Source organism: Indicator indicator, chromosome 15 (genome assembly GCF_027791375.1).
Source record: "Indicator indicator isolate 239-I01 chromosome 15, UM_Iind_1.1, whole genome shotgun sequence".
Taxonomy (NCBI): Eukaryota; Metazoa; Chordata; class Aves; order Piciformes; family Indicatoridae; genus Indicator; species Indicator indicator.
Genome location: NC_072024.1, coordinates 22625516 through 22653401, shown reverse-complemented (window position 1 = coordinate 22653401; position 27886 = coordinate 22625516). Strand labels below are relative to the sequence as shown.

The following is a 27886-nucleotide window of genomic DNA, read 5'->3' as shown; positions in this document are numbered from 1 at the left end:
TTGAACTAATTATTTGCTCAGATGATCACAGAATCACAGAGTGGTAGGGGTTGGAAGGAGCCTATGGAGATCATCCAGTCCAACCCCCCTGCCAGAGCAGGGTCACCTAGGGTAGTTCACACAGGAACACATCCAGGCAGCCTCCAGAGATGGAGACTCCACCACCTCTCTGGGCAGTCTGCTCCAGTGCTCTGCCACCCTCAGAGTAAAGAAGTTCCTTCTCAGAAGCCACTAGGGAGACCTTAGAGCAGCCTTCCAGTACCTGAGGAGGACCTGCAAGAAAGCTGGGGAGGGATTTTTGACAAGGTCTTGTAGTGAATAGGACAAGTGGGAATGGATTGAAGCTTGGGGAGGGGAAATTTAGGCTGGAGATTAGGAAGAAATTCCTTGCAGTGAGGGTGGTAAGACACTGGCACAGGTTGCCCAGGGAGGTGGTGGATGTCCCCTCCCTGGAGGTGGTTCAAGGCCAGGCTGGATGAGGCCCTGAGCAAGCTGGGCTGGTGGGAGGTGTCCCTGCCCATGGCAGAGGGGTTTGAACTAGATGGTCTTTAAGGTCCCTTCCAGTCCAAACCTTTCTATGAATCTGTGTTTAGATAGAACTTGCTGTGTTCAAATGTCTGCCCATTATGCTCTCCTGCATCTCTCATATCTAATCTGTAAAGTCTTTGCCAACCCTGTGTCATCCTGTATTTTAGGGAATAGTTCAACAGGAAGAGGGAAGGGGAGACAGGAGCCTCAGGAGCCTTGTGCTGTGTTCTACAGGAGCCCTCTGCCATCCTCATGTATATTCTGAGAGGGACTTCACTGTCGTTCCAACATCTGGAGTGCAGATTATTCAGCCACAGACAGTTCCAACCCCAATGCAAATCAAAGCTCTCCCTGTAGCTTGTCCTTTAACACACTGAGGAGTTAGTAAGAGGGGAAGAATGTTCTTAGTGTGACTCTCATTATTCCTGAAAACATTTAGCCCTAAGTGAGAACACCCAAAGGGGAAGGGAAAAAAAAAAGCTCTGTGTGTTTTGCTTTGTTCTGTGGGTGTTTTATCTTCCCTCCTTCAGGAGCCATTTTCCCTTCTCTTCCTCCAGAGTGGGCACTTTGATTAGCACTGAAAGGCAACTGAACTCCATGCAGTCAACCAGCAGCTTTCAAACATGGGCAGAAGGATTCCCTTTACTGCCCTGAAAGGGGAAGCAGAAACTTGAGCAAATGTTGACAGCAGAACCAGCTTTTGGAAGGCTGTGCCAGGGCCAGCAGGAACTGTGTGAACTGGAGCCCTCAAGGAGCCATTACCTCACCCTCTGCCACCAGCCCTGCCTGCCCTCAGCCACGCTGGGCACAGTCCCGCTCCTGCTGCTACGTGCCAGGAATGGGGAACTGCTGTGCTGGAGCGGGGCCAGGGGCCTGCTCAGGAGGGAACAGCTGCTTGGGAGAGAATGGCCCCAAGAAGGGAGGAAGTGGATGGGCTGAGCAGCTCCCAGGCCAGCCTAGGGTGTGATTTGGATGCCAGAACTGGAATTCCCCCTGCCCCCAAATCTAAAGTGAAAACATTCTGAGGGTGAAAAATGTGGCCAGCTGCCAGCACACAGAGGGGAGTTTGGAAGAGGGACTTGGGAAGGCTGCAAAGGAGCCCTTGGGAGAAGAGTTAAGGAAAAAAGAAGGGGGAACTGAGTCTTTCCTCTGAAAGGTCACATCTACCTACTGAATTTGGGTAGGTGGATCTGCTGGTTTTGCACTGCCAATCTAAAAGGTATCCCCTTTAAATTAATGGGATTTCTGGGGAGCTGTAGGATCACAGAATCATTTAGTCTGGAAAAGCCCTTTAAGCTCATCCAGCCCAACCATTCTCTAGCTCTGCCAAGGCTGGGGCTAAACCATAGCCCTCAGCACCACAGCTCTGCCTCTTTCAAACAGCTCCAGGGATGGGCATTCAACCACCTCCCTGGGCAGTCTGTTCCAGTGTTTGAGAGCCCTTTCAGTGAAAAAGCTTCTGATGTCCAACCTAAACCTCCCCTGGTGCAACACCAGGCTGTTTCCTCTCATCCTACAACTCGTTACTAGGGGGAAGAGACCAACCCCCACCTGTCTACAACCTCCTCTCAAGAAGTTATAGAGAGCAATGAGGTCTCCCCTCAGCCTCCTCTTCTGCAGACTAAACAACCCCAGTTCCCTCAGCTGCTCCTCACAAGACCTGAGTTCTCCAGACCCTTCACCACTCTTGTTGCCCTTCTCTGGACCTGAGAAATAATTTTGCAGTCAGCAGAGGTGCAGAAATTGAAGATGGAAGTGCTTCTGTTCTGTGTAACTGGGGTGAGGGTGTGGAAAGAGACTCTAGGACAGGGACACTAGAAGGCATTAAGACAGGGACTGTTCCTCAGCTTCCAGGACATAGTCATCTTAATACCTCATTCCTGACTGCAGTTGCATAAGCATGAAAGCAGTGCTCAGCCCTGGCAAGCAGTTCTGAGACAGCCAGCAGGTTTTTCATCTCTCTTGTCTCACAGTGCAGTGTATTTTGCTCTGCTGGAAGCTCCAAACCCTTTCCCCTGCTCTCTGAGAAATGCAGAGATGCAGCAGGGTCAGAGGAGGTGAGAACATCCTCACAGAGTGTTTTGGTCCATTGATTTCACTGAAATATTTCCTTTCTTCCAAGGAGGGAAGGAGCAGCAGGAGGGGAGGGTAAAAGCAGGCTGCCCAGTGCCAGGAGAGGCAATAATGAGGAGCTACAAAATCTGCTCTAGCATGATGACTCAGGGTTGTTTTTACTAGCAAGGACATGTCCAGCCACTGCTTGGGGTGTGCCTTAGGATGCTCCTCCCTCTGCTTACTGCTTTGTTCCTCAAGGCTGATGCTTTGCTCACAGAAACAAATCCTATTTCTGGAAAAAACCTTTAAGTTCTCTTTTTCCTCCTGTACTGAAACAGCCCAGACTTCCTGCTTGGAGCCTTGAGCTGCCTTTTGGGCACTGTTTGTGGGTCTCCAGTCAGCTCTGATTCAGGCATGATGGCTTTCAGGCAAACCTAAACTTTCAGTAGCAGTAATAAATGCTTAGTGTTTGGTTTCCTAACACTTTGCTAGGAAATGGTGACATAAAGGAACCGATTGATCAGCCCAAAAGTCATGGCAGAGCTGCAGTTTCATGAAAGCAGGTGTCTACAGAGTTTCCTCTCTTTATGTTGCTGCCCCACCAAACAGAGCTGGGCACTGAGCTCACTTCCTGGTAAATTCTTTTGTTAGTCACAGGAGTTAGAAATTCACTTTCACTGAGTGGAGGCTGCTCCAGGTAATTGGAGGTAATTGCAAGTGAGCTGTGTGACCTTCATATCTCTGCTGGTAGGCTTTATGGTTTGGTCTTGAATGAACATGCCATGACATAGTGGCTGTTACTGAAACTTGGTGGGATGATTTCCATGACTGGAATGTAGGGATAGATGGGTCCAAGCTCCTTAGGAAGGATAGGCAGGGAAGGAGAGGAGGAGGCGTTGCCCTCTGTGTCATTGAAATACTGCATCCTGTTCTGGAGCACCTATTGCAAGAGGGATCTGCACATGCTGGAAGGTGTCCAGAGAAGGGCCACCAGGATGATCAGAGGGCTGGAGCACCTCTCCTATGAGGAGAGACTGAAAGAGTTGAGGCTGTTCAGTCTGGAGAAGAGAAGGCTCTGAGGTGACCTTCTTGTGGCCTTGCAGTATCTGAAGGGGGCTCCAAGAAAGCTGGGGAGGGACTTTTTAGGCTATCAGGTAGTGATAGGACTAGGGGGAATGGAATAAAGCTGGAAGTGGGGAGATTCAGGCTGGACATGAGTAAGAAGTTCTTCCCCATGAGAGTGGTGAGAGCCTGGAATGGGTTGTGCAGGGAGGTGGTTGAGGCCCCATCCCTGGAGGTGTTTAAGGCCAGGCTGGATGAGGCTCTGGGCAGCCTGATCTAGTGTGAGGTGTCCCTGCCCATGGCAGGGGGGTTGGAACTGGCTGATCCTTGTGGTCCCTTCCAACCCTGACTGATTCTATGAACCTGGGAAGGTGAACAGACCAGAGGGAGGAGAAGTCATCCCTGCTGTGGGGGAAACTGTAGGGCTCCTGCCACAGTAATGTGCAAAACTATCTCCTTGTTTCCACAAGGTGCAGAGAAGCTGTGAGAAATGTGCTGTGTCTTGGCTTCCTTACCCAACCCAGAGGCTTTTTTTGTCATTCCCAGCAGATGCAGGGGCGTTGGAAATGGATGATCTTTAAGATCTCTTCCAACCTAATCCACCCTGTGATTGTATGACACAGTTGTACTGATCTGGAGTTGGCAAATTGAGTTGGTGGGGCCAGGAATGAGCCAAGCCATTAAGTTTCTTCACTGTTACTCTGGAGTCTATGCCACTGTTCACACAGGGAAGGAGCAATCTTCATTCCCCCAGCTCAGAGATTTCAGCTGCTCTTTTCATGTTACTAGGGTTCAGAGTTTACACTGGTTCTGTGTTACAACTGGTAACAAATTTGCCTTCTTTCAAATGATCCTGGACTGCAAAAACTACCTGATGCATGAAGAAGGTATGGCTGGGACAGGAGCTTTTGGCCTCCAGTGCATTGCCAAACGTGTTTGTGAGTCTGTTTGGGAGACTCAGCTGGCCTAGTCTGAAGTGTATTTGAGTAAAGTGATTTCATGGTGCTGAACCTCCTGTGTGAAAAGGCAGCCCCTGAGTGCTGTAAAGCCATGCAGCTCCACAGGAGCTGGTGTGACATGCATCATCTGTCACCTTTGTGGGGGTTTTACACATTCAGGTTTAGGGGGGTAAGGTGTCAGGGTGTGGCTTAGTGCAGCGAGGAATGATGCAGCATTTTCTAGCTCTCCAGTAAGGCTGATCTGTGGAACAAGCTGTGCTTTTTGGTAGTGGTGTTTGTTTTCTGCTTTTCTGCTTTCTCCTGGGCTTGTGCCACTGGGAATTCTAGGGACAAAAGTAGCTGACTATCAAGGAGGGTAGAGATAACTGGGCTGCATGGCCAGCAGATCAAGAGAAGTAATTCTGCCACCCTGCTTGTCCTGGTGAGACCTCACCTGGAGTACTGTGTCCAGCTCTGGGGCTCTCAACACAAACAGGACATGGGCCTGCTGGAGGAAGCCACAAAGAGCATCAGAGAGGGCTGGAGCACCTCTGGTATGGGGACAAGCTGAGAGAGTTGGGCTGTTCAGCTTGGAGAAGAGAAGGCTCTGGGGAGACCTTAGAGCTGCATTTTAATATCTGAAGCAGACCTAGAGGAAGGCTAGGGAGGGACTGTTCAGAAGGGCCTGTGGGGATAGGACAAGGGGCAGTGGTTTGAAACTGGAGCATGTTGGACATTAGGAGGAGGTTCTTTGCTATGAGGGTGGTGAAATACTGGAACAGGTTGCCCAGGGATATGATTGAGACCCCATCCCAGGAGACATTCAAGATCAGACCTGGGCAGCCTGCTGTAGTTGGAGATGTGCCTGCTGACTGCAGGGGGGTTGGACAAGATGCCCTTTGAGGGTCCCTTCCAACCCAGTGCAATCTGTGAACTATTCCTGGTTGGGTTGGATGTTGTGAATTTAAATTAAAAAAAGATGAAGAACTCTGAAATACAACTCAAAAGCAGTTAGCAGTTAGATTAGGCACAAGAAAAAGGGCCACTTGTGGAGTAGGAAGGAGATGAATTTGACATGATTTTATTTAGAAGATGTAATCTCATTGCAGATTAAAGAGCCACAGAGCCTGGTGCAGGAAATGGAGATGTGAGAACTCCCTTTTGAGTCATTTCTGTGTGTTCCTCTCGTTTCTCTAACTCTTCCCAGGGTATTAAGTGTGTAACAGCATAATGTAAAAGAGCAGGAGAACTGAATGGTGATGCATTTAGTAATGCTCCTTGCAATTAAAACCCCCCAGGAAGGGTGATGGCTGTGTGATCAACCAGGTGTAAAAATAGCAGGGTCACCTTGGCCTTGGAAATAGCTTTGGCTTGCCTTAAAGGAGACATCTTCCACAGGGCATCCCACGTGCTGCAAGCCATCCACTCCTACAGGTGGATGTTTGGTTCTAACTCCTGACACAACTAAAAAGCTGATGAAGTCACAGGTTGTGTAAAGAGCCCTCTGATGTCTTCAAAAGAAGCAGTGGGTGTCTGTGGGGTGCCAGCCCTGGCAGAGGCAGTGCACAGTGTGTGCTGTCAAGGGGGATTTTAGCAGCACAGAATGGTTTCAGTTGGAAAAGCCCTGCAAAGTCATCCAGTCTGACCATTCTCCAACTCTGCCAAGGCTGGGGCTAAGCCATGGCCCTCAGCACCACAGCTCTGCCCCTTTGAAACACCTCCAGGGATGGGCATTCAACCATCTCCCTGGGCAGCCTGTGCCAGGCTTTGAGAGCCCTTTCAGAGAAGTTTCTTCTGATCACACAGTCACTAAATGCCAAGTTAGAAGGGACCCCAAGGAGCATCTGCTCCAACTTTTGTAGGTAACAGAGCAGCTGAAATGAGCTGGCCCAGCACCCTGTCAGGCTGAGCCTTAAAGTTGTGTACGGGACTCTGCTGCTTTCCTTGGGAGATGATTCCAACATCTGACAGTTCTCATGGGGAATTTCTTCTGGAGTCCAATGGGAATCTCCCCAGCCGTAACTTGTCCCCATCACCCTTTCCCATGGCACTCCTTGTTCAAAGGGAATCTCCATCCTCCTAGTAGCCACCCTTCATGTCTTGGTCCATGGTGATAAGGTCTCCCCTAAGCCTTCTTTTGTGAAGCTCTCCCAGCCTTTCCTCACACAGCAGGGCTGCCACTCCTGTGATGATTCTCCTGGCCCTTCCCTGGACACTTTCCAGCCTGCACACATCTTTCTTGTACAGCAGGGCCCAAAGCTGCAGGCAGAGCTCCAGGTGTGGGCTGACCAGCACTGAGTGGTGGTCACTGCTGGTGACGCCCTCGTTGATGCAACTCAGCATCCTGTTGGCTTTCTTTGCCACTGCAGCTCTCTGTTCACTCATGCTGAGCTTGTTGTCCACCAAGACCCCCAGGTCCCTTTCCACAGGGCTGCTCTCCCACCCTGAGCTGCACTCCTGGCTTATGCATTCCCAGGTGCAAGATACTCTTCAAATATCCAACCTAAACCTGCCCTGGTGCAACTTGAGGCCATTCCCTCTGATCCTAGACACTGATATTTTAAAGCTTGACAGCACTGTAGAACAGAAGTAGTGTTTGCCTTTGTAAGCAGCAGATTTTATTACCAGAAATCAATTCCCTCCCCAGCTGTCCTCCCCAGCACATGTTTCATAGTATGTTGAAATGAGCAACTGTGGCTGGCTTTGCTTGGAGACATCTGTGAATACACCTAAATGTGGAAGTGATGTATAAAGAGATGTAAAATACTCCACAAACTGTGAAGGTGCTTGTCCAAGGGAGGGAAATCTGGGCCAACGGGTGTGTTAAAAGCCAAGGAAAGGAAAATCTACATGAGGTGGGAGCTGCACTGTTGCTCATTGCTTCGTTTTGCATGACTGACTTTATTTATTCCCCTTCATTTTGTATTCTCAGCTTGCAGGTTGTATTTCTTCAGGTGTTTCTGTTCAGTCAGTTTAACTTTTGACATCAGGGGAGTGTGAAGTTGGGGAAGTTCTTTGTTTCTTCTTTGTCGTCAAGCAGCTTTTGAGTTCTCTTTCTGGAAGATACATCCCTCCCAGCCAGAGGAGGGTTTAGTGAGCTGATGTTGGCCTTGACTTCTGCACTGACAAACGTTTTGACTCCCATGTGTGAAGCTGCTTGCCTATAAAGTTTCTGCTTGGAAGGGTTATGGGGAAGGGCAGTGTCTAGTGACATGCAAAGACGTGTTTCAGAGCTGGTAAGCTATCAACAGTGAGCAGAGTGTTCCTCACGTTGGTTGCTTTGGTCTGGGGACTACACCAGGAGTTTGCTGGTCAGGAGTGGTTGGTAACATTGTTGTAACACTCTAATCAGATCCCTTCATAGAGTCATGGCATTGTTTAGGCTGGAAAAGACCTTTAAGATCATCAGTCCAGCCTCCCACTGCCAGGTCCCTCAGCACCACATCTACATGACTTTGAAATCCCTCCAGGGGGTGGTGATCATTCAACCGCCTCCCTGGGCAGCCTGTTCCAGTACTTTTCAGGTCCAGTGGGAGAAACTTAATCAGTTTGTCTTTTCATCTCTCCTCAGAAAACCTGAAAAAGGAGTCCAGTACCTAATTGAACGAGGTTTTGTGCCAGACACTCCAGTTGGTGTTGCTCACTTTCTCCTGCAAAGGAAAGGTCTCAGCAGACAGATGATCGGAGAGTTCCTGGGCAATCGGCAGAAACAGTTCAACCGAGACGTGCTGGAGTGAGTATGGGCTGTGGGGAGGGGCTCCTCCCAGAGTCACAGACACATTCAGCTTGGAACAGACCCTCAGCATCACCAAGTCCAACGCAGAACACTGCTCTGCAAGGCTCACCCCTAAACCATAGCCCCAAGCACCACATCCAAACCACCTTGAAACACAGCCAGGGACTCCACCATCTCCCTGGGGAGCATATTCCAATCCCTGACCACTCTTGCCATGGAAAATGTTTCCTACTGTCCAGTCTAAACCTACCCAGTCACAGCTTGAGGCCATTCCCTCTTGTTCTATCACTAATGACCTGTGAGAAGAGACCAGCACCAACCTCTGCACAACCTCCTTTCAGGGAGCTGTAGACAGCCATGAGGTCTCCCCTCAGCCTCCTCTGTTTCACACTAACCATCCCCAGCTCCTTCAGTCACTCCTCACAAGATTTATTCTCCAGGCCCTTCACAGCTTCTTTGCCCTCCTCTGCCCTGGCTCCAGCACCTCCACATCTTTCTGGGATTGAGGTGCCCAAAACTGGACACAACACTCCAGGTGTGGCCTCCCCAGAGCTGAGTCCCAGGGGACAATCCCTGCCCTGCTCCTGCTGGACACAGCATTTCTGATCCCATCCAGGATGCCTTTGGCTTTCTTGGCCACCTGGACACTGCTGGCTCATCTTCAGTTGCTTGTTGATTAGAACCCCCAGGTTCAAGTAAGGCTTTCCATCACTCAGGTGGTAGTCATGGTCTCTGAATGTTTGTGTAAGGCCTTCCATCAAGCCCAGAGGTAGTCATGGTCTCTGAATGCTTGTGTTGCTTTCTAAGGGTTAAGAAAGAAAACATGCAGATGAGCAAATATTTCTTTCCTTGCTTTCCAACCAAGTTAGTGTTTTTATTATTGACCCAGCCAGATACTTACCAGGATTTATATTCCCCACAGCCATGTACATTTACTCTAAATTTATGTTATCATTTTATTGGTGTGAGACTGTGTTATTGCCAACATTTTTTTCCTTCTTCAGGCTCCCCTAGTAATTTACTGAATGAAACAAAACAATGTGATTAGATGCAACATAAGGCTTCATCAGCACCAGAACATGGAAACAATTACTGCAGCCAAATGGCTCAGCTGTTAGACAAACAGGGACTGCAGCCTGCACAGGCCTGTGCTGACAAGGTCTGTAAAAGCTGCTCTTTCCCAAAAGATGAGATAAACAAAAACTGGTTTAAGAACCAAAGAAATTCAGAGCAGCAAATTAGACTTACATCAGCTTGATCAGAAAGGTCTAAACCTTATATGCAGAGGAGGGTGTTATTTTAAGAGGGTGTTAATTTAACTGGCTGTCAAGGTCAGGGCTGGGCTGGCCACCTGATGAGTGCCAGAGGCTCTCCATGAAGCCCTCTGCCTCCCCAAAGGGAAGAAGAAAGAGGGACTGATGGAGTGGGAAAGAAACTGAACCAGCTGGGGTGGAGAGAAGAACAATCCCATGGAACAGAGACAGAAAGGCACAAACCAGTATGGAACCCAAGCCCTGATGGCAATGATGGCACCATTGGCACCACTGGTGCTGGGAGCAGGCACTGGGCAAGTCCCAGACTGGACTCAGCAGTAGATGGGAACTGGATTCAGGAGCTGGATTCTGGAACTGGATTCAGGAACACACAGATCAGGATGAAAGGCAGAAAAGACAGAGTCCTCCTGGGACACTAGCCAGTGAAGAAAGGGCTTGACCCTGCATCTTGCCCCTCTTCCAGCTTCAGTCCATTCCCTCTTGTCCTGTCACTCCCAGCCCTTGTCAGAAGTCCCTCCCCAGCTCTCCTTGTAGCCCCCTTCAGGTAGTGGAAGGCCACTCTAAAGTCTCCCTGGAGCCTTCTCTCCTCCAGGCTGAACAACCCCAGCGCTCTCAGCCTGTCCCCACAGGGGACGTAACCACTCGAAAAGTTCTGTACACCAGTTAGAAACACTGGAAGAAAGTCCTGGTTCCAGTTAGGAACACTGACCACAGTGGAGTGTCTGCTGGTGGTTTCAGACTCCTCCTTATTACATTGTTGGCCAGCATGGTACTGGAGGGCCTTAATTGCTCTGCTGATGACTTCATTTTGCCTCCAGCTTGCCTGCACATGCCTTTTACACCTCTGAAGAAGAGAAGAGCTTTGGAAGGTGTTACAGAACCTGTGTGAAGGTTATTGCAGAACTGATAATAGCTCTGGAGGTGTGGTTTGGAAAGGGTGTGAGAAATGCCAAGCTGGTTTGTTTCTTTCCTTGCCACCTCTGCATAAAAGGGAAAATGTTGAAGGCCAAGTGAATAAAGTGCTGTGGTATTAGTCTGTTAGCTGCAATGTTGCCAGAGGAAAAATGCAAGCTGCTGTAATTTATCATTGTAAAGCTGTATGGTTAAGGAAAGGCTTTTACAGCTGGGCTCTGCTTGCTTTCTGGGCTTTCAGCACTCAGTCCTGTTACTTGCAGTGATTCACGTCTGTTGATTTCAAACCCAAAAGCTAAGTTTGAACAGAGGAAATTTATAAGCTTCTAGATTTCAAAGGAGTCTTTAAACAAAGTATTAGACTGACAAGAGTTCACCTTGTTGGTTATATTAAACTGGCTCCCTTACAGTTTTTTTTTTGTCAGCATGTTTTCAGCACCTCTGCTATGAGGGCAGGCTGAGGCAGCTGGAGTTGCTGAGCCTGGAAAGGACTCTGGGGTGACCTTAGAGCTGCCTTCCAATACCTGAAGGGATCCTACAGGAAGGCTGGAGAGGGACTTTTCATGAGGGTATCTAGAGACAGGACAAGAGGGAATGGCTTGGAGCTGAGGGAGAATAGGGTTAGACTGGATCTGAGGAAGAAGTTCTTCAGTATGAGGGTGGTGAGACTCTGGAACAGGTTGCTCAGGGAGGTCATGGATGCCCCCTCCCTGGAGGTGTTCAAGACCAGGTTGGATGAGGCCTTCAGCAACCAAGGCTAGTTGGGAGATGTCCTACCCACAGCAGGGAGTTTGGAGCAGATGATCTCTGAGCTCCTTTCCAACCTAAGCCACTCTGTGATTCTATGAAGAGAGGGATTCCTTCTGCATGCATGTTACCTGAAAGGCAGGGCACACAGTGGGGAGGTGAGGACTGTGCAGGAACCTTCCTAGCCACAGAGCAGATCCTGGTGCTTGCTGCTGGAGGTTTGATATTTGAGCAGCACAAACCCTTTTAGATCATTATAGGTGTTGCAATAATTGATTGCCCTGGAAGCATGGAAGCCAGTAATTATTTGTGTCAATGGGCTGCCACTTCCATTACTCAGACTTTTGTCATCCCAGCAGCTCTTCCGTTAAAGGAAAATAAAAGAGCCTTGTGTGCTCATTGTGACTGATGTCTTCTGAACAGCCCTTCCCTCACAGCTCACCTACAGCTATTGCAGCTGCTGCTGAATGTTGCAGCAAACCCCACGAATCTCTGCAAGAGATCACAGTCTCACAGTATGTCAGAGGTTGGAAGGGACCTCCAGAGATCATCAGGTCCAACCCCCCTGCCAGAGCAGCATCACCCAGGGCAGTCTGCACAGGAATGCATCCAAGTGGGGTTGGAAAGTCTCCAGAGAAGGAGACTTTCTCTGGAGTCTGCTCCAGGGCTCTGTCACCCTCACTGTAAAGAAGTTTCTCCTCATGTTGAGCTGAAATCTTCTATGTTCAAGCTTGTACCTGTTGTTCCTTGGCTTATCACTGTGAACTACTGAAAAGAGCCTGGCCCCCTCCCCTTGACACCCACCCCTCAGCTATTGATAGACATTGATCAGATCCCCTCTCAGCCTTCTCTTCTCCAGACTAAACAGCCCCAGGGCTCTCAGTCTCTCTTCACAGGGGAGATGCTCAAGTCCCCTCATCATCCTCGTGGTTCTCCCTTGGACTCTCTCCAGCAGGTCTCTGTCTCTCTTGAACTGGGGAGCCCAAACCTGGACACAGGATTGCAGCTGTGGTCTCACCATGGCAGAGTAGAGAGGTAGAAGAACTTCCCTAGCCCTGCTGGACACCTTTCTTGATGTACCCCAGGATCCCATTGGCTCTCTTGGCCCCAAGGGCACATTGTTGTTCCGTGGAAAACTTGCTGCCCACCAGCACTCCAAGGTCTTTGGAGCTGCCTTCCAGCAGGGCAGCCTCTAACCTGTCCTGGTGCCTGCTGTTGCTCCTCCCCAGATGCAGGACCCTGCACTTGTCCTTATTGAGGTTTGTCTGCACTCAGCTCTCAGCCTGTCCAGGTCACACTGGATGTCAGCCCAGCCTGAGGGGTGTCAGCCATCCCCCAGTTTTGTATCATCAGGAACTTGCTGAGGGTACTCTCAATGCCCTCAGCCAGGTTGTTGATAAAGATACTGAACAAAACTGGACCCAGAGGTGGGAAACAGAAAGGAGCTTTTGGTCTGAGAATCTTACCTTTGGGAACTGTGTTGTTGGAAGTGAAAAGACAAAAGAAAACACACAATGGCAATCTGTTTCTCTCCTAGCTGTGTTGTGGATGAGATGGACTTCTCAACCATGGAACTGGATGAAGCACTCAGGAAATTTCAGGCTCATATCCGTGTTCAAGGAGAAGCCCAGAAAGTAGAACGACTGATCGAAGCTTTTAGGTAGGATGCTGAAACAGGGGATTCACTCCCCAGAAAACCTGCTGTTGTCTGATGGGCTGCCTGGAGAACTGGGGAGGCTGAGCAAATCTGAGTTATTTCCCTGCTTATTGGCAGGGTCCTTCTGAGCTGCCTACAAACACAGCATGTCCTGTGGTGGCTTTGCTCAGGAGAAAAGAGGAAGCTTCATTTGCTGGTGCTGTATGTGTGTCTCATTGTGTCATGGTTTGGCATGGGTGCCTTTAAGAACCAGAAAGTTGAGGACCTCCAGGAGGTCCAGGGGCAGACAGGAGATGGTAATTTCTGTTCTTTCATTCCCAGAATGCCTGCATCTAGCCTTTAGAAGGGCACAGCACAAGTTGCCTCCTCCCTTCTCCTCTCCATGCTCCCTTCCCAGTGCAGCTCCTTCAGCTCCTATTTGGTATGGGGGAGGCTTTCAGCCTTGAGCAGCCTGCTGGCAGCCTGGGCAAAGCTAATTTTAAGCTGCTTCATTTCTGGCTTTGTATAGGAGGGCAGGGGGCAGAGAGGCATGGTTGTGGGAGGCATTTGAAACCTGGATTTTAGCTTGGTTTGGTGGAGGTAGGGGAAACTTTGGCCTAAGGAGGTTCTGGAGAACTATGGCCTATGGATTTCTTTGATTTTTATGTGCTTTGCACTGTAGCATGTGATTTGTGAACAGCACTTCCATTTAAACTTCCACTAATATACTGTGTTTCTATCCACTCCTGTGTGGACTTTAACTGCTTTGAGAAGGGTTAGAGAGCTCTCTCTTGCTCCCTGTAAAACCAAGACAGATGGGAATCAACAGAGCAAGGCTTATCAACTCAGAGTGCTTTCTGGCCTCAGTTGAAAAGCAGCTCAGGGGGTTTTGACTGTCTTAAAGAACCTGCATAGGATGGTTTCTATGAGTGCAATTAACAAGGCTGGTTACATTTGAGAGAAGAATGTTCTCAAACTTTCATTGAAGCTTTTCAACTGTAGTGGAGTAAAGAGCCTTCACTTATTCATGCTCTTTCTGATTAATGCCAACACATACCTGGCCCAGGGTAAATCATCCTATGGCTAAGTGAGCTAAGATCCATGCTGTATTCTTACCTGCTGTCAGTAGCTATTACTCACTGGGAAAAAAAAAAAAAAAAAAAGGATGAAATACTGAAGTTGTTGTAGCTGAGAATCTGTCCTAGGAAGCAAAGCTGGAGTAGAACACAAAAGCCTTCCTCATTCTAGCACTGGCTCATGGAAGTATGTGGCTGGAAAATGAAATGTATGTATGGAAGGCAAATAATCTGTTGCTCAGCTTCTGGAATGTAGCAGCAGTTGGTTTCTTTGGAGGAATTTGGACAGGAATTCACAGCCCTGACAGCTTCTCCTCTTTGCCTTTTTTTTTTTTCTTTTGTTTTTCACAGCCAGAGATACTGTATCTGCAATCCAGGTGTGGTGAGACAGTTTAGGAACCCTGACACCATCTTCATCCTAGCCTTTGCCATCATACTGCTGAACACAGACATGTACAGCCCAAACGTGAAACCGGAGCGCAAAATGAAGCTGGAAGATTTTGTTAAGAACCTAAGAGGTGAGCAAACACTAACCAGGAAGGTGGGGGACAGCTTCTCCCTGGAATTGCCTCTGCCTGGCAGGAAACTGTCCCTGTAGAGCTGGTGAGGAAGGTGGTGTGTGGGGAGATGCTACCTCCTGTTGTTCCTGGGCACTGGAGGAAGAATGGGTCTGATGTTCATCTCCCGTGGCAGAAGAGAACTTGGATATTGGAGGATGAGGCTGAAGTCCCCATCCCCCTTTTTCCCCTTTAAGATAGTTTGTGCCCATGGGGGGAAATCAGCTTTTCCTCTAGTTGCACTGCTGTGTGCTTGTGCAAAGGGCAGGAACTTTGCCTGCTCAGTCAGTGCAGTGCCCTCCTCCCCCTTCTTTGACACACGACCTCGCGCACAGTCTCTCCTCTGTGGCAACAGTGGATGGAGCAGCATGGTAAGAGAGCAGCCCCAGCCCAGCAGCCTGTGATGATGCTCTGTTTAGCAGTCATCTTCTCAGTGATACCAAAAAGTGGTCTGAAAGGCAGAAGGACAGACCCAAGCTGCTTAAAGTACAGAAATGCAGCAGTGCCTCTCAGAGCTGTGGCAGTTTGTGTGCATGACTGCATGTGGTACCTTCAGTTCCTGTGAAGGCAAAAGACTTGTAGTGTCCTGGGATTTCAGATCAGGAGGACTTGGGGGTGCTGGGTGAGGAGAAGCTCAACATGGTACTGTGTGCCCCTGTCCTGGGCTGATCCCCAGCAATGTGGGCAGCAGGGCCAGGGAGGGGATTCTGCCCCTCTGCTGCACTCTGCTGAGAGCCACCCTGCAGTGCTGGGGCAGCTCTGGAGTCCTCAACACAAGGACATGGAACTGTTAGAGCAGAAGGATGATCAGAGGACTGGAACCCCTCTGCTGGAACCCCTCTTTGGCTGAGAGAGTTGGGGTTGTTGAGCCTGGAGAAGAGAAGGCTCTGGGGAGACCTTAAAGCACCCTTCCAGGATTTGAAGGGGGCTGCAGGAGAGCTGGAGAGGGACTTTATACAGAGGCATGGAGTGACAGCGTGAAGGGTAATGGCTTCAAACTGCAAGAGGCTGGTTTGAGATTACACATTAGGAAGAGATTCTTCCTGGTGATGAGGGGTGGTGGGGCACTGGAACAGGTTGCCCAAAGAAGGTGTGGGGGCTCCAAGCTTGGAATTGTTGAAAGCCAAGTGAGTTGGGGCCTTGAGCAACCTGCTGTAGTGGGAGGTGTCCCTGCCTGTGGCAGGGGGGGGTTGGAGCTGGATGATTTTTAAGGTCCCTTCCAACCCAACCCATTCTGTGATACTGTGACCTTGCAGATGGAGATGCTGCTGGGTGATTTGATTGCTTGTGGTTTATAACAGATAACGATGAACAATGATGCTAAGCAGGTGGTTTAGTTTAGCAAAGTGTAAGTTAATCTGGAGATTTTATTTTGAAGCCCACAAAGACTGCAGCAGGTCTGATATTCATCTCATATTAGCATAACTCTGCAGTTAGATTTGTTGCATTAAATCCATTCTCTCTGAGCTCCAGCCCAAAGGCCAATAATTTCTTCTTATTGTAGGCTTTTTTTTTCTTAACAGGCTACCTTGCTTCTGGCTTTAAATGACTGCAGAGGGTAATCTGTAGCAGACTTGCTGGTGTGGAACAGAACAGAGGCTCTTTTGCTTCTAGTTGCAAAGAAACCGTATTTGATTACAGAAATTCTTAGAGTGAGCACTTGTTCCACTGATAAAATATTGTGCTTGGGCTCCTGAATGGGAGATAAGAGGTTATTGCTTTCAACCTGCTTAAAAAACAGCCATGCTTCTCCCTGGCCCCTGGCCATCCAGCTTCAAGGCACTTCTTGAAACTGGGCTCCTTCTTCTGCTGTTAAAAATCCAGGATCAAGCATTCCAGGCACTGTGGCATTTGTTAGAATGATGACATGCCAGTGGTAATCACACAGGGCTAGATAATACTGCCTGTGATTTGTCTCTACACAATAGATTGGTTTGGAAACCCTGGAGGAAATACTGGTTGCATTAATTTTGCTGGGTGTTCATAGGGTTCTTGTGTAAAAAAAAAAAAAAAAAAAAAATCAAACAAACAAAGCAAAGATTTTCTGAGCAGAGTAATACTGGGATGGAGAAGAGAAGGCTCTGAGGAGCCCTTAGAGCAGCCTGGCAGTATTTGATGGGAGCCTACAGGAGAGCTGGAGAGGGACTTTTCACAAAGGCATGGAGTGATGGGACAAGAGGTAATGGCTTCAAACTGAAAGAAGCTGGCTTTAATTAGACATTAAGAGGAAATTCTTCCCCATGAGGGTGTTGAGGCACTGGAACAGGTTGTCCAGAGAAGCTGTGGAAGCTCCAAGCCTGGCAGTATTCAAAGCCGGGTTGAATGAGGCCTTCAGCAACTTGGTCTGGTGGGAGGCGTCCCTGCCCATGGCAGGGGGGTTGGAACTGGACGATCTTTAAGGTCCCTTCCAACCCAACCTGCTGTGTGATTCTGTGCTAGCAGGAATTGTGCCCTTCTGCAGGTGTGGACGATGGGGAGGACATCCCCCGGGAAATGCTGATTGGGATTTATGAACGAATCCGCAAGCGGGAGCTGAAGACCAACGAGGACCACGTGTCCCAGGTCCAGAAGGTGGAGAAACTCATCGTGGGCAAGAAACCGGTGAGTTCCCTCTGCCCTGCCCCTCAGCAGGGCAGGGTGCAGCACAGAGCATGCAGAAGGGTCTGGCTTAACTAGAAGCAGAAGTTGGTGATAAAGGGAAAAGGCAGAAAGTGTACCAAGGGTTTCATTTGGGAGTGCAGATGAACCTTCTTGTTGCAGTCAGGTATTCAGCAGAGGTGATGTTAAACTCTTTTTTTTTTTTTTTTTTTTTCTTTTCTATGTGAAGCTTTCCGCTTCTGACCTCTGGGTCAGGGCAATCCCAGATGGGGCTGATATAGGCTGGGCAGGGACTGGCTTGAGAGCAGCCTTGAAGAAAAGGACTTGGGGGTGCTGGTGGATGAGAAGCTCAGCATGAGCCAGCAGTGAGCACTTGCAGCCCAGAGAGCCAAGCAGAGCCTGGGCTGCAGCAAGAGAAGTGTGGCCAGCAGGGCCAGGGAGGGGATTCTCCCCCTCTGCTCCACTCTGCTGAGACCACACCTGGAGCTCTGGGTCCAGTTCTGGAGCCTCTGTTACAAGAAGGATCTGGAGGTGCTGGAAGGTGTCCAGAGAAGGGCCATGAGGATGAGCAGAGGGCCCAACTGAGAGAGTTGGGGTTGTGCAGTCTGGAGAGGAGAAGGCTCCGAGGTGACCTTCTTGTGGCCTTGCAGTATCTGAAGGGGGCTACAAGAAAGGTGGGGAGGGACTTTTTAGGGTGTTGGGTAGTGACAGGACTGGGGGGAATGGTTCCAAGCTAGAGGAGGGGAGATTTAGATTAGATATCAGGAAGAAGTTCTTTAGGAAGAAATTCTTCCCCATGAGGGTGGTGAGACACTGGAACAGGTTGCCCAGGGAGGTAGTAGAAGCCCCAACCCTGGATGTTTTTAAGGCCAGGCTGGATGTGAGTTTGGGTGACTTGCTGTAGTGTGAGGTGTCCCTGCCCACGGCGGGGGGGTTGCAATTGGATGATCCTTGAGGTCCCTTCCAACCCTGACAGTTCTGTGATTCTGTGAAATGGCACTGAAATGCCTGCATTTGAGGCAGTTCTCATCTTTGCTTCAAGAAAATTGAAGTGTGTTGTTAAGTGAGGTTGGAGAGAACTGTATGGCAACATCTCCACTGTCACTTCTGGCTCCAGCATTCACAAGAGTAGCAGAGAACCTCTGTTCACATCAGAGTCTTTCTCAGCTTTGCAGCTAGCTCTGTGAACTGCTATTTGTAAGGGCAGATGGTGTCCTCTTGTCCCAGAACTTAGCTGGATGTCAGGTCCCAGGGATCCTAGTGCTGGCTTTGGCTTAGTCTGGAGAAGAGAAAACTGAGAGGGGATTTAATAAATGTTTATCAGTATCTGAGGGCTTGGGGTCAAGAGGAAGGGGACAGGCTCTGCGCAGTTGCACCCTGTGATAGGAGGACAAGGGGCAATGGATGGAAACTGCAGCACAGGAAGTTCCACCTCAACATGAGGAGGAACTTCTTGACTGTGAGGGTCCCAGAGCCCTGGAACAGGCTGCCCAGAGAGGTTGTGGAGTCTCCTTCTCTGGAGCCTTTGCAGCCCTGTCTGGATGTGTCCCTGTGTGACCTGTGCTGGATTCTATGGTCCTGCTCTGGCAGGGGGCTTGGATTGGATGATGTCTTGAGGTCCCTTCCAACCCCTAGCATCCTGTGAGCCTGTGACACCTCTTGCTTTGTTGTGAGGAAAAATCCTGCAAAACCTGAGCTGGAGAAGGAAGGCCACAACCTTTTTGCCTTTGTTTTAGGAGATGAGTGAACACAGACGTATTAGGATCAACATCTGTCGGCTCAAAGTTCAGGAGGGACAGTGGACACTCATCCTTCCTGAATCCAAGTCCTAGAGTCATCCTCTGAAAATCTCCACAAGTGCAGCCCAGAACAAAGCCAGATAAAGGCTTGGCCTCTGTGGCTTTCAAGTCTTACACCAGTTTTTACTCTCAGCTCTGAGGAACCTCACTGAAGCAGGGACTGATGGGTTGGGGGAGTTCTTATTAAGAAGGAGAGCCTGGATCTCAAGCTTCTCCCTGTTTTAAAGAGTTTTGAACTGTAATCTCTTCTCAGACAAGCTTCAGCATGGGGAAGGGTGAGTGAATGAGGGACCACCAAAAGAAAAAAGAAAATCCCATTTCCTTCTGCTTTCCAGGAAGGAAATCTTGAGGAGATCTCTTGAAGGAAGCAGAAGAGAAGGCAAAATGCTCTTAATAAAAGCTTTCACATAGTTTTGAGCAGAAGGGAAAGAAATATTCTCAAGATAGTATGTGACAGTCACTCCTGCTTTCTTCTCCATGCCTGCTTGGGGATTTAGGTTTCTATCTGGGCTTCTGTGGGGAGTGGGGGTTTTGCCTCCTCCTTCTCTATTCTTATTCAAGCATGTGGCAATTCAAATTCTAAAGCTAATCCTTGTAAATTAAATGGAATCAAGAAAACAATGCCTTCAATGGCCTCCTAGGCTCAAGGATTCTTCTGCTGAGAGACTTTTTTAAGTCTGGGAGAGAAAAGTCAGGGTCTAGGCAGCAGGCTGTATTGATAGAAATGTTTTGTTTTACTTTGAGAGCTGGGTGCAGGCAAACCTCATGAAGTTTAATAAGGACAAGTTTAACAAGCACAATGTGCTCTTGTGGCCAAGAGAGCCAAGAGGATCCTGGGATGTATCAAGAAAGTTGTGTCCAGCAGGGCTAGGGAAGTTCTACCTCTTTACTCTACCCTGGTGAGACCACACCTGGAATACTGTGTCCAGTTTTGGGCTCCCCAGTTCAAGAGAGACAGAGACCTGCTGGAGAGAGTCCAAGGGAGAGGCAGGAGGATGCTTAGGGGACTTGAGCATCTCCCCTGTGAAGAGAGACTGAGAGCCCTGGGGCTGTTTAATCTGGAGAAGAGAAGGCTGAGAGGGATCTGATCAATGTCTATCAATAGCTGAGGGGTGGGGGTCAAGGGGAGGGGGCCAGGCTCTTTTGGGTGGTGCACAGTCATAAGTCAAGGAACAATGGATACAAACTTGAACATAGAAGATTTCAGCTCAACATGAGGAGAAACTTCTTTACAGTGAGGGTGACAGAGCCCTGGAGCAGGCTGCCCAGGGGGGTTGTGGAGTCTCCTTCTCTGGAGACTTCCAAGCCCACCTGGATGCATTCCTGTGCAGACTGCCCTGGGTGATGCTGCTCTGGCAGGGGGGTTGGACCTGATGATCTCTTGAGGTCCCTTCCAACCTCTGATACACTGTGAGACTGTAGGACTGTGATACTTTGTAGGCCTTTAGTCATAGTCAGCCTGTGCCCTATTTACTTGCTCTGATACAGCACTGTCTTGCTCTGAAGTTTAACCAACTTGTATGTGTTTTTCTACTGTAGATTGGATCTCTGCACCATGGACTTGGCTGTGTACGTATTGCTCTCTTTCTTCTTCCAAAATTCAGAGGTGTGTTTGGTCTGGTGTGGTTTTTGTTGTGGGTTATTTTTTTTTAAGCAGGAGCTCTTTTTTTTTTTTTTTTCTTCAGCTGGCAATTATTGCATTTAGTACATTTCAGCTTTGTAAAAGCTTGGGCTGCTTCCTTTTGTTAGAGTCTGAAAGAGAAAGATTTCTTTCAATTTCCCCCAAATGGCATACTCCCTGCCCAGATTATTGCCAAGGGTTTTCTAGACCTTTCTCTGTTCCACTGGTGACACGTTTTGAATGCCATTATAAGCACAGAAATTAGGCAGCCAGTAAAGAATAAACAGAGCCCAATTACAGCTGCACCTCCCTTTTCCACCCACACCCTGGTGTGTTTATTCTTTCTGGTCCATTTCTGTATTGAGTGATCCTCCACTAAGGTATTGCCACTTGATGGAACAGTTCTCTTCTGGAAGGGAGATGAATGCAGGAAGTATTGATTCCGGATTTAAGTCATAGGCACGTTCAATAACAACCCTGAAACTGCTCCTCTGCTGCAGTCCTCCATTGACTTTTAATTTCACAATGGCATTAGTGCTGCTAGTGGGGAACAAGGAAACCAACCTCAGAGCAGAGGAGTTGCAAGGATTGCTTCTTGCTGGCAACAAGAGCAGTGGGGATGGAGGCACCCTCAGCAGCTTTGCCAGCAACACCAAGCTGTGTGGCCTAGCTGACACCACAGAGGGAAGGGATGGCACCCAGAGGGAGCTGGACAGCCTGGAGAGGTAGGCCCATGCCAGCCTCATGAGGTTCAACAAAGCCAGTCCTGCACCTGGACTGGGGCAATCCAAAGCACAAACCGAGGCTGGGTGGAGAATGAATGTACAGAGAGCAATGCTGAGGAAAGAGAAGGGAAGGACTTGGGGGTGCTGGGTGAGGAAAAGCTCAGCGTGAGCCAGAACCATGCACTCCCCAAAGCCAAGCATGTTCTGAGCTGATCCCCAGCAGTGTGGGCAGCAGGGGAAGGAAGGGGGATTCTGCTCTGCTCTCCTGAGAACACACCTGTAGTGCTGGGGCCAGCTCTGGAGTCCTCAGCACAGCACAGTCAGGGGCCTGTTGGAGAAGGGCCAGAGGAGGCCAAGAACATGAGCAGAGAGCTGGAAGCCAGGTGATAGAAAGAGAGGAAATGGCCTGAAATTGTGCCAGGGGAGATTTAGGTTGGAGATTAGGAAAAATTTCTTTGCTGCAAGAGTGGTCAGGGAGTGGAACAGGCTGCCCAGGGAGGTAGTGGAGTCACCATCCCTGGAGGTGTTCAAGAAACCTCTGGCCATGGCACTTTGGGACAAGGCTTAATGGCCATGGTGGTGTTGAATTGAAAGTTGAACTTGATGATCTTAGAGGTCTCTTCCAACCAAAACAATTCTATGTTTCTGTGGTTCTACTTTTAAATTCTGTGAAGTTGTTACTATTTCACCAAGTAATAAAACTCTGTCCCCAGTAACACCTTCATTGGTATCCATACACAGGAGTGCAAGCTGGTAGAGACTTAATTTGCTGTAAGACCCTTGATGGTGTTTGAAAGTCATGCAAGTCTGTGCTGTATAAGCTTTATTTTGCTCTTGGTCCTTTGATGAGAAAGCCTAATTGGCTTAGAGGTAAAATTATTTCAAGTATTAAAAAGAGTCTTGAGTGTAAAAGCTGCTCTTCCCTGGCTCACTCTTGCTGCATTAACCATGACCTTCTTCTCTGTCATAGGTCCTCTCCCTACCCCACCGGAGGCTTGTTTGCTACTGCAGGCTGTTTGAAGTTCCAGACCCAAACAAACCTCAGAAGCTTGGATTGCACCAGAGAGAAATATTTTTATTTAATGATCTTCTCGTGGTAGGTGTTTCCAGGTGGCTGGGCTTGCAGGGAGGCACTCAGCAGGGCCTCTCTCCACCAAATGAGTGGCAATTTAGTGCAGGAGCACTCCTAAAAATACATCTCAGTTACCTGTTACTCTGTACTCCAACCATCTGGGCATGATTAAGAGTTAAACTTTCTTCATTATCTATCATTTGCTTTGAAACTGAAGCCTTTTTTATTGATTGCTGCAGTCTGTTCTGTGAAAGCACTGTGATGCAATAGCTTTGCTGATAGAGAACAAAAAAATCCCCTCCAGATACCCATGTCCCTAATGGCAGAATGAGCCTGAACAAGGAATTCATCTTCCTGGTGCAACAACAGAATTACTTTGCATCCACCTGGTGTTCTGTGGACCAGGTGTGTTTATTTATTGAGAGAGGAATACTGGTGAGGCCACACCTTGGGTACTTGGGGTCAGTTTTGGGGCAAGAAGGGCATTGAGGGGATAGAGCAGGTCCAGAGAAGGGCAATGAAGCTGGTGAAGTGTCTGGAGAACAGGGCTGGGGAGGAGCAGCTGAGGGAGCTGGGGGTGTTCAGCCTGGAGAAGAGGAGGCTGAGGAGACTTCATTGCTCTCTGCAACTCTCTGGAAAGGCTCCAGAGAGGAGACTCCACAACCTCTCTGGGCAGCCTGCTCCAGTGCTCTGGGACCCTCACACTGAGAAGTTCCTTCTCATGTTGAGGTGGAACCTCCTGTGCTGGAGTTTCCATCCATTGCCCCTTGGCCTATCCCAGGGCACAGTGAGCAGAGGCTGTCCCTGTCCCTTCCTTCCTGATCCCCAGCCATCAGATCTTGATAGACATTGATCAGATCCCCTCTCAGTCTTCTCCTCTCCAGACTGAACAGCCCCAGGGCTCTCAGCCTCTCCTCCCCAGCATCCTTGTAGCCCTCCCTTGGACTCTCCCCAGCAGATTCCTGTCCCTCTGGAACTGGGGAGCCCAGAACTGGATGCAATATTCCAGGTGAGGCAGAGTAGAGCAGGGAGAAGAACCTCCTTGGATCTGCTGGCCACACTCTTCCTAATACACCCCAGGACCCCATTGCCCTTCTTGGTCACCAGGGCACATTGCTGTCCTGTGGATGACTTGTTGGAAACTATTACAAGTTCATCTTTTCTAGTAGATGATAGCTTTGTTTGGCATGAGATGTTTCCTCATGTGCTAGTTCTTAAGAAGAACCATTTGCCACAGGCACGTATGGTAAAAGGGATATTTGACTTTGTTTGTTTGCTGACTTGCAGGTGACCAAGATCTTCCAGAAGAAGAAGAACTCAGTGACATACAGCTTTCGACAATCCTTCTCCCTCTATGGAATGCAAGTGCTGCTTTTTGAGAACCAGTGTAAGTCTCTCCTCTCAGATGACCATTTCACAGGCTCACACAATTGTCAGGGTGGGAAGGAACCTCAAGGATCACTCAGTTCCAACCCCCCTGCCATGGGCAGGGACACCTCACACTACAGCAGGTTGACCAGAGCCACATCCAGCCTGGCCTTAATAACTTCCAGGGATGAGGCTTCCACCATCTCCCTGGGCAACCTGTGCCAGTCTCTTACCACCCTCATGGGGAAGAACTTCTTCCTAATGTCTAATCTAACTCTCCCCTCCTCTAGCTTGGATCCATTCCCCCCGGTCCTGTCACTCCCTGACACCCTAAAAAGTCCCTCCCCAGCTTTCTTCAGATACTGGAAGGCCACAAGAAGGTCTCCTCGGAGCCTTCTCCTCTCCAGACTGCACAACCTCAACTCTCTCAGTCTGTCCTCACAGCAGAGCAGCTCCAGCCCTCTGCTCATCCTCGTGGCCCTTCTCTGGACACCTTCCAGCACCTCCAGGTCCTTCCTGTAACAGAGGCTCCAGAACTGGACCCAGAGCTCCAGGTGTGGTCTGAGCAGAGTGGAGCAGAGGGGGAGAATCCCCTCCCTGGCCCTGCTGGCCACACTTCTCTTGCTGCAGCCCAGGCTCTGCTTGGCTCTCTGGGCTGCAAGTGCTCACTGCTGGCTCATGCTGAGCACTGTCTTCATAGGAGAGGAGCTCCAGCCCTCTGATCATCCTCATGGCCCTTCTCTGGACATATAATTTTAATTTATAAATAAATTTAATTCATAAATAAACTAAAATAATGCATTATGTGAATGACAGGGATGGACAAGAGTCGATTCTGAGTTTAGGAATAACATTGCTCTGAATTTGGCTTGACCTTAAAGGTGAAAACAAGGTGGTGTCAGCATGAGAAACAGCAAGGCTGCTGTTAGGTATTTTGGGTTGTAACCAAATGTGTGGTTTGTGACCACTTGGAAAGAGTGAATTGGTTGTAAAGAAATCCAAATATGTTGTATCTCTTCTTAGTCAGTGGCAGAGTTAGCTGGAACTGAACGTCTGCTCTTAAATAATAACTATTACAATGATCTGGATGATTGAAGGCACTATTTAATCTCCTTTCCTGATGTCTGTCTTAAGCTCATGCCAAGGTAGTGTACACTCTTCCAGATCTAAATGCCAAGCACAGAGACCAGATTAAAGTCTCTATTTTCTGGCAGGTTTTGTTTCTGTCAATTGTAATCTGCATCAGTCCAAGATTCTTTGTATCTTTAATGCTTCTCAGGCTTAGTCTTAGCAGACAAAAACCCAGCAAAAAGCAAATAGTTTGCTAATGTCCTGATTCTAACAAACCCAGAGCATCAGGGATAGCAGAGCACAGCTGTTTGTAGGGAGGGAGACAACTGAGTCTGTGTGACCTGGCTCCAGGGCTTGCAGAGCACATCTTGGGACCTTCATGATAAATTGGCTGCATCCCAGCATGACATTCAGTAGTTTTCTCTGCTTTCCTGTGGTGGAAGGCTCTTCAGTTTTCCCTTGTCCTTGAAAACGTGGCCCAGTGCTCCTCTCACTCACCAGAAGTGGCTGTTATTGAGTCAGAGCACCTGGAGAGATTTCAGAAGGGGAGGTTTTGTAGAGCTTAGAGCAGCAGCATGGCCTGCAGCTTACTGAGATGCACACAGGGGATGCAAAATTCATTCTTGGGAGAGGAGGACCAAATATTTCTATCCTGGGTTCTGCTAAAAATAGAAGGATAGCTAATCCCTCTGATGTCAAGTTAAATAAATGTTAAAAATAAACAACCCTCAGAAGCATGCTAAGTAGAAACACTTGATTCAAGTAAACATAAAAATAGCTGTAGTCAAAGTTAGGAGCAAAAGGGCTGGATGCCTGCCAGGGAACTTGGAGCCATTTTGACTGAGTCACTTCAGTGGATGTGGTTGGGCTCCTCAAGTGGATTCACTGGGGTCAGCCAGAGAGTGAACTGCAGGGTGAGCTTGCAGCCCAGAAGGCCAATGACATCCTGGGCTGTATCAAAAGCAGTGCTGCCAGCAGATCCAGAGAGGGGATTCTGCCCCTCTGCTCTGCTCTGGTGAGACCTCACCTGCAGTACTGTATCCAGGTCTGGAGCCCTCAATACAGGAAGGACATGGAGCTGATGGAGAGGTGCAGGGGAGGGTCACAAAAATGATCAGAGGGTTGGAGCAGCTTTGCTACAAGGACAGGCTGAGGGAGCTGGGGGTGTTCAGCCTGGAGAAGAGAATGCTCCAGGGAGACCTCATAGCAGCCTGCCAGGACCTGAAGGGGGCTGCAAGAAGGATGGAGAGAGACTGTTTGCAAAGGGCTGCAGGGACAGGACCAGGAGCAATGGCTTCAAACTAGAGCAGAGCAGATTGAGATTGGATGTGAGGAACAAGTTCTGCACCAGGAGGGTGGTGGAACACTGGAACAGGTTGCCCAGGGAGGTGTTTGAGGCTCCATCCCTGGAAATATTCAAGGTGAGGCTGGACAGGGCTCTGGGCAACCTGTTGAGGATGTCCCTGCTGACTGCAGAGGGGTTGGATTGGATGAGCTTTGGAGGTCCCTTCCAACCCAGACCATTCTGTGATTCTCTAAGTGCCTGTTAGGTAGAATGCAGAAAGAAGGCTTCTTCTCCCTGGTTTGTCCCACTCACTTGTCCCCAGCAAGCTTTAGGTTATTTTGGCCCAAGCCATCCTGCCACTCAGTAAATCTGTGTGTAGCAGCTGTCAGAATCAGCTGCCTTCAAGTCAGTGAAATTTAGTGTCCCTGAAGCTGAAGCAACAAAAGCATTGGTTGAGATAGAACAATGTGATTGGCATTGGTGGCAGAAGAATGGACTCCTACTGCTAGAAGTCAATTACACTGAGGGATGGATGAGTTCCAAGAGGAGAAGTGAGGTCCTGGATCTTGAGGAAATAAATAGGCCACGTGGGAAGTATATTTTACATTTGCTGCCAGAATCACTGCCAAAATTTAAAGGGCAAGCAGTCCCCTCTGGGAGAGTCTGTCTGAAACCAGTGACTGTGTATTTGTTGATGATCAATAGGATGTAGAGAAGTATCATAGAATCACAGAATCATGGAGTAGTAGAAGTTGGAAGGGACCTCATTGAGTCCAACCCCACTGCCAGAGCAGGATCCCCTAAAACAGATCACACAGGAACACACCCAGGCAGCCCTTGAAAGACTCCAGAGAAGAAGACTCCACAACCTCTCTGGGCAGCCTGCTCCAGGGCTCTGTAACCATCAAAGAAGTTTCTTCATAAAGCCAAGTGAAACCTCCTGGGTTCTAGTCTGTGTCTGCTGACCCCTACCACTGAGAAGGGCCCAGCCTCATCTGGACACAAAGTAATTCTGTTAGTTTAGTATGAAGAAATTTGTTCTTTGGGGTTACCACCTGACTTTGGGGTTACCAAAGATCCTTGTTGGGTTTCATAAACATTTTTCCTCAAGAGCTGCACTTTGTAGAGCCGTTTGCTGCATGTCCAGAGGCAGTGTTCAAACAGTACATGAGGTGATCCCAAGCTCTCCACCCACTGCCTCCCCAGCACTTGTGGCCATTTGGCTGCATTCTGAACAACAGCAGCTGCAGGCAGCTGTCTCACTTGATTGAAAGGAGATGTGATTGTCATGTGGTCAGCAGAAGCAGATCAGCTATCCCAGAACCCCAGCATGGCATGGGTTGGAATAGTGAACCTCTGGAGATCATCCAGTCCAACCCCCCTGCTAAAGCAGGGCACCCACAGTAGCTTGCCCAGGATCACAATGGCCAGGTGGGCCTGGAATCTCTCTAGAGAATCACAGACTGGTTTGGATTGGAAGAGACCTTAAAGATCATCCAGTTCCAACCCCCTGCCATGGGCAGGGACACCTCCTACTGGACCACATTGCTCAGGGCCCCTTCCAGCCTGGCTTTCAACACGTCCAGGCTTGGAGCCTCCACAACTTCTCTGAGCAGCCTGTTCCAGTGCCTCACCACCCTCCTGGGGAAGATTTTTTTCCTCATGTGTAACCTAAGTTGAGCTTCTTCCAGTTGGAAGCCATTACCCCTTGTCCTGTCACTCCATGCATCTCTAAAAAGTCCCTCTCCATCTCTCCTGTAACCCCTTTCAAATATTAGGAAGCTACTCTAAGGTGTCCCAGAAGATGACTCCACAACCCCTCTCAG

General features: G+C 49.0%; 1 protein-coding gene across 1 annotated transcript in view; it reads left to right on the top strand.

The window, feature by feature from the left end:
• IQSEC1 (IQ motif and Sec7 domain ArfGEF 1) overlaps positions 1-27886 on the top strand; it is a 58875-nt gene that overhangs the window by 14772 nt on the left and 16217 nt on the right. The window contains exons 3-9 of the mRNA XM_054387542.1: positions 8155-8316; positions 12790-12912; positions 14316-14482; positions 16983-17122; positions 20458-20487; positions 22235-22360; positions 23624-23723. Coding sequence (XP_054243517.1) covers positions 8155-8316; positions 12790-12912; positions 14316-14482; positions 16983-17122; positions 20458-20487; positions 22235-22360; positions 23624-23723 — 848 coding nt within the window. The remainder of the gene's footprint in view (positions 1-8154; positions 8317-12789; positions 12913-14315; positions 14483-16982; positions 17123-20457; positions 20488-22234; positions 22361-23623; positions 23724-27886) is intronic.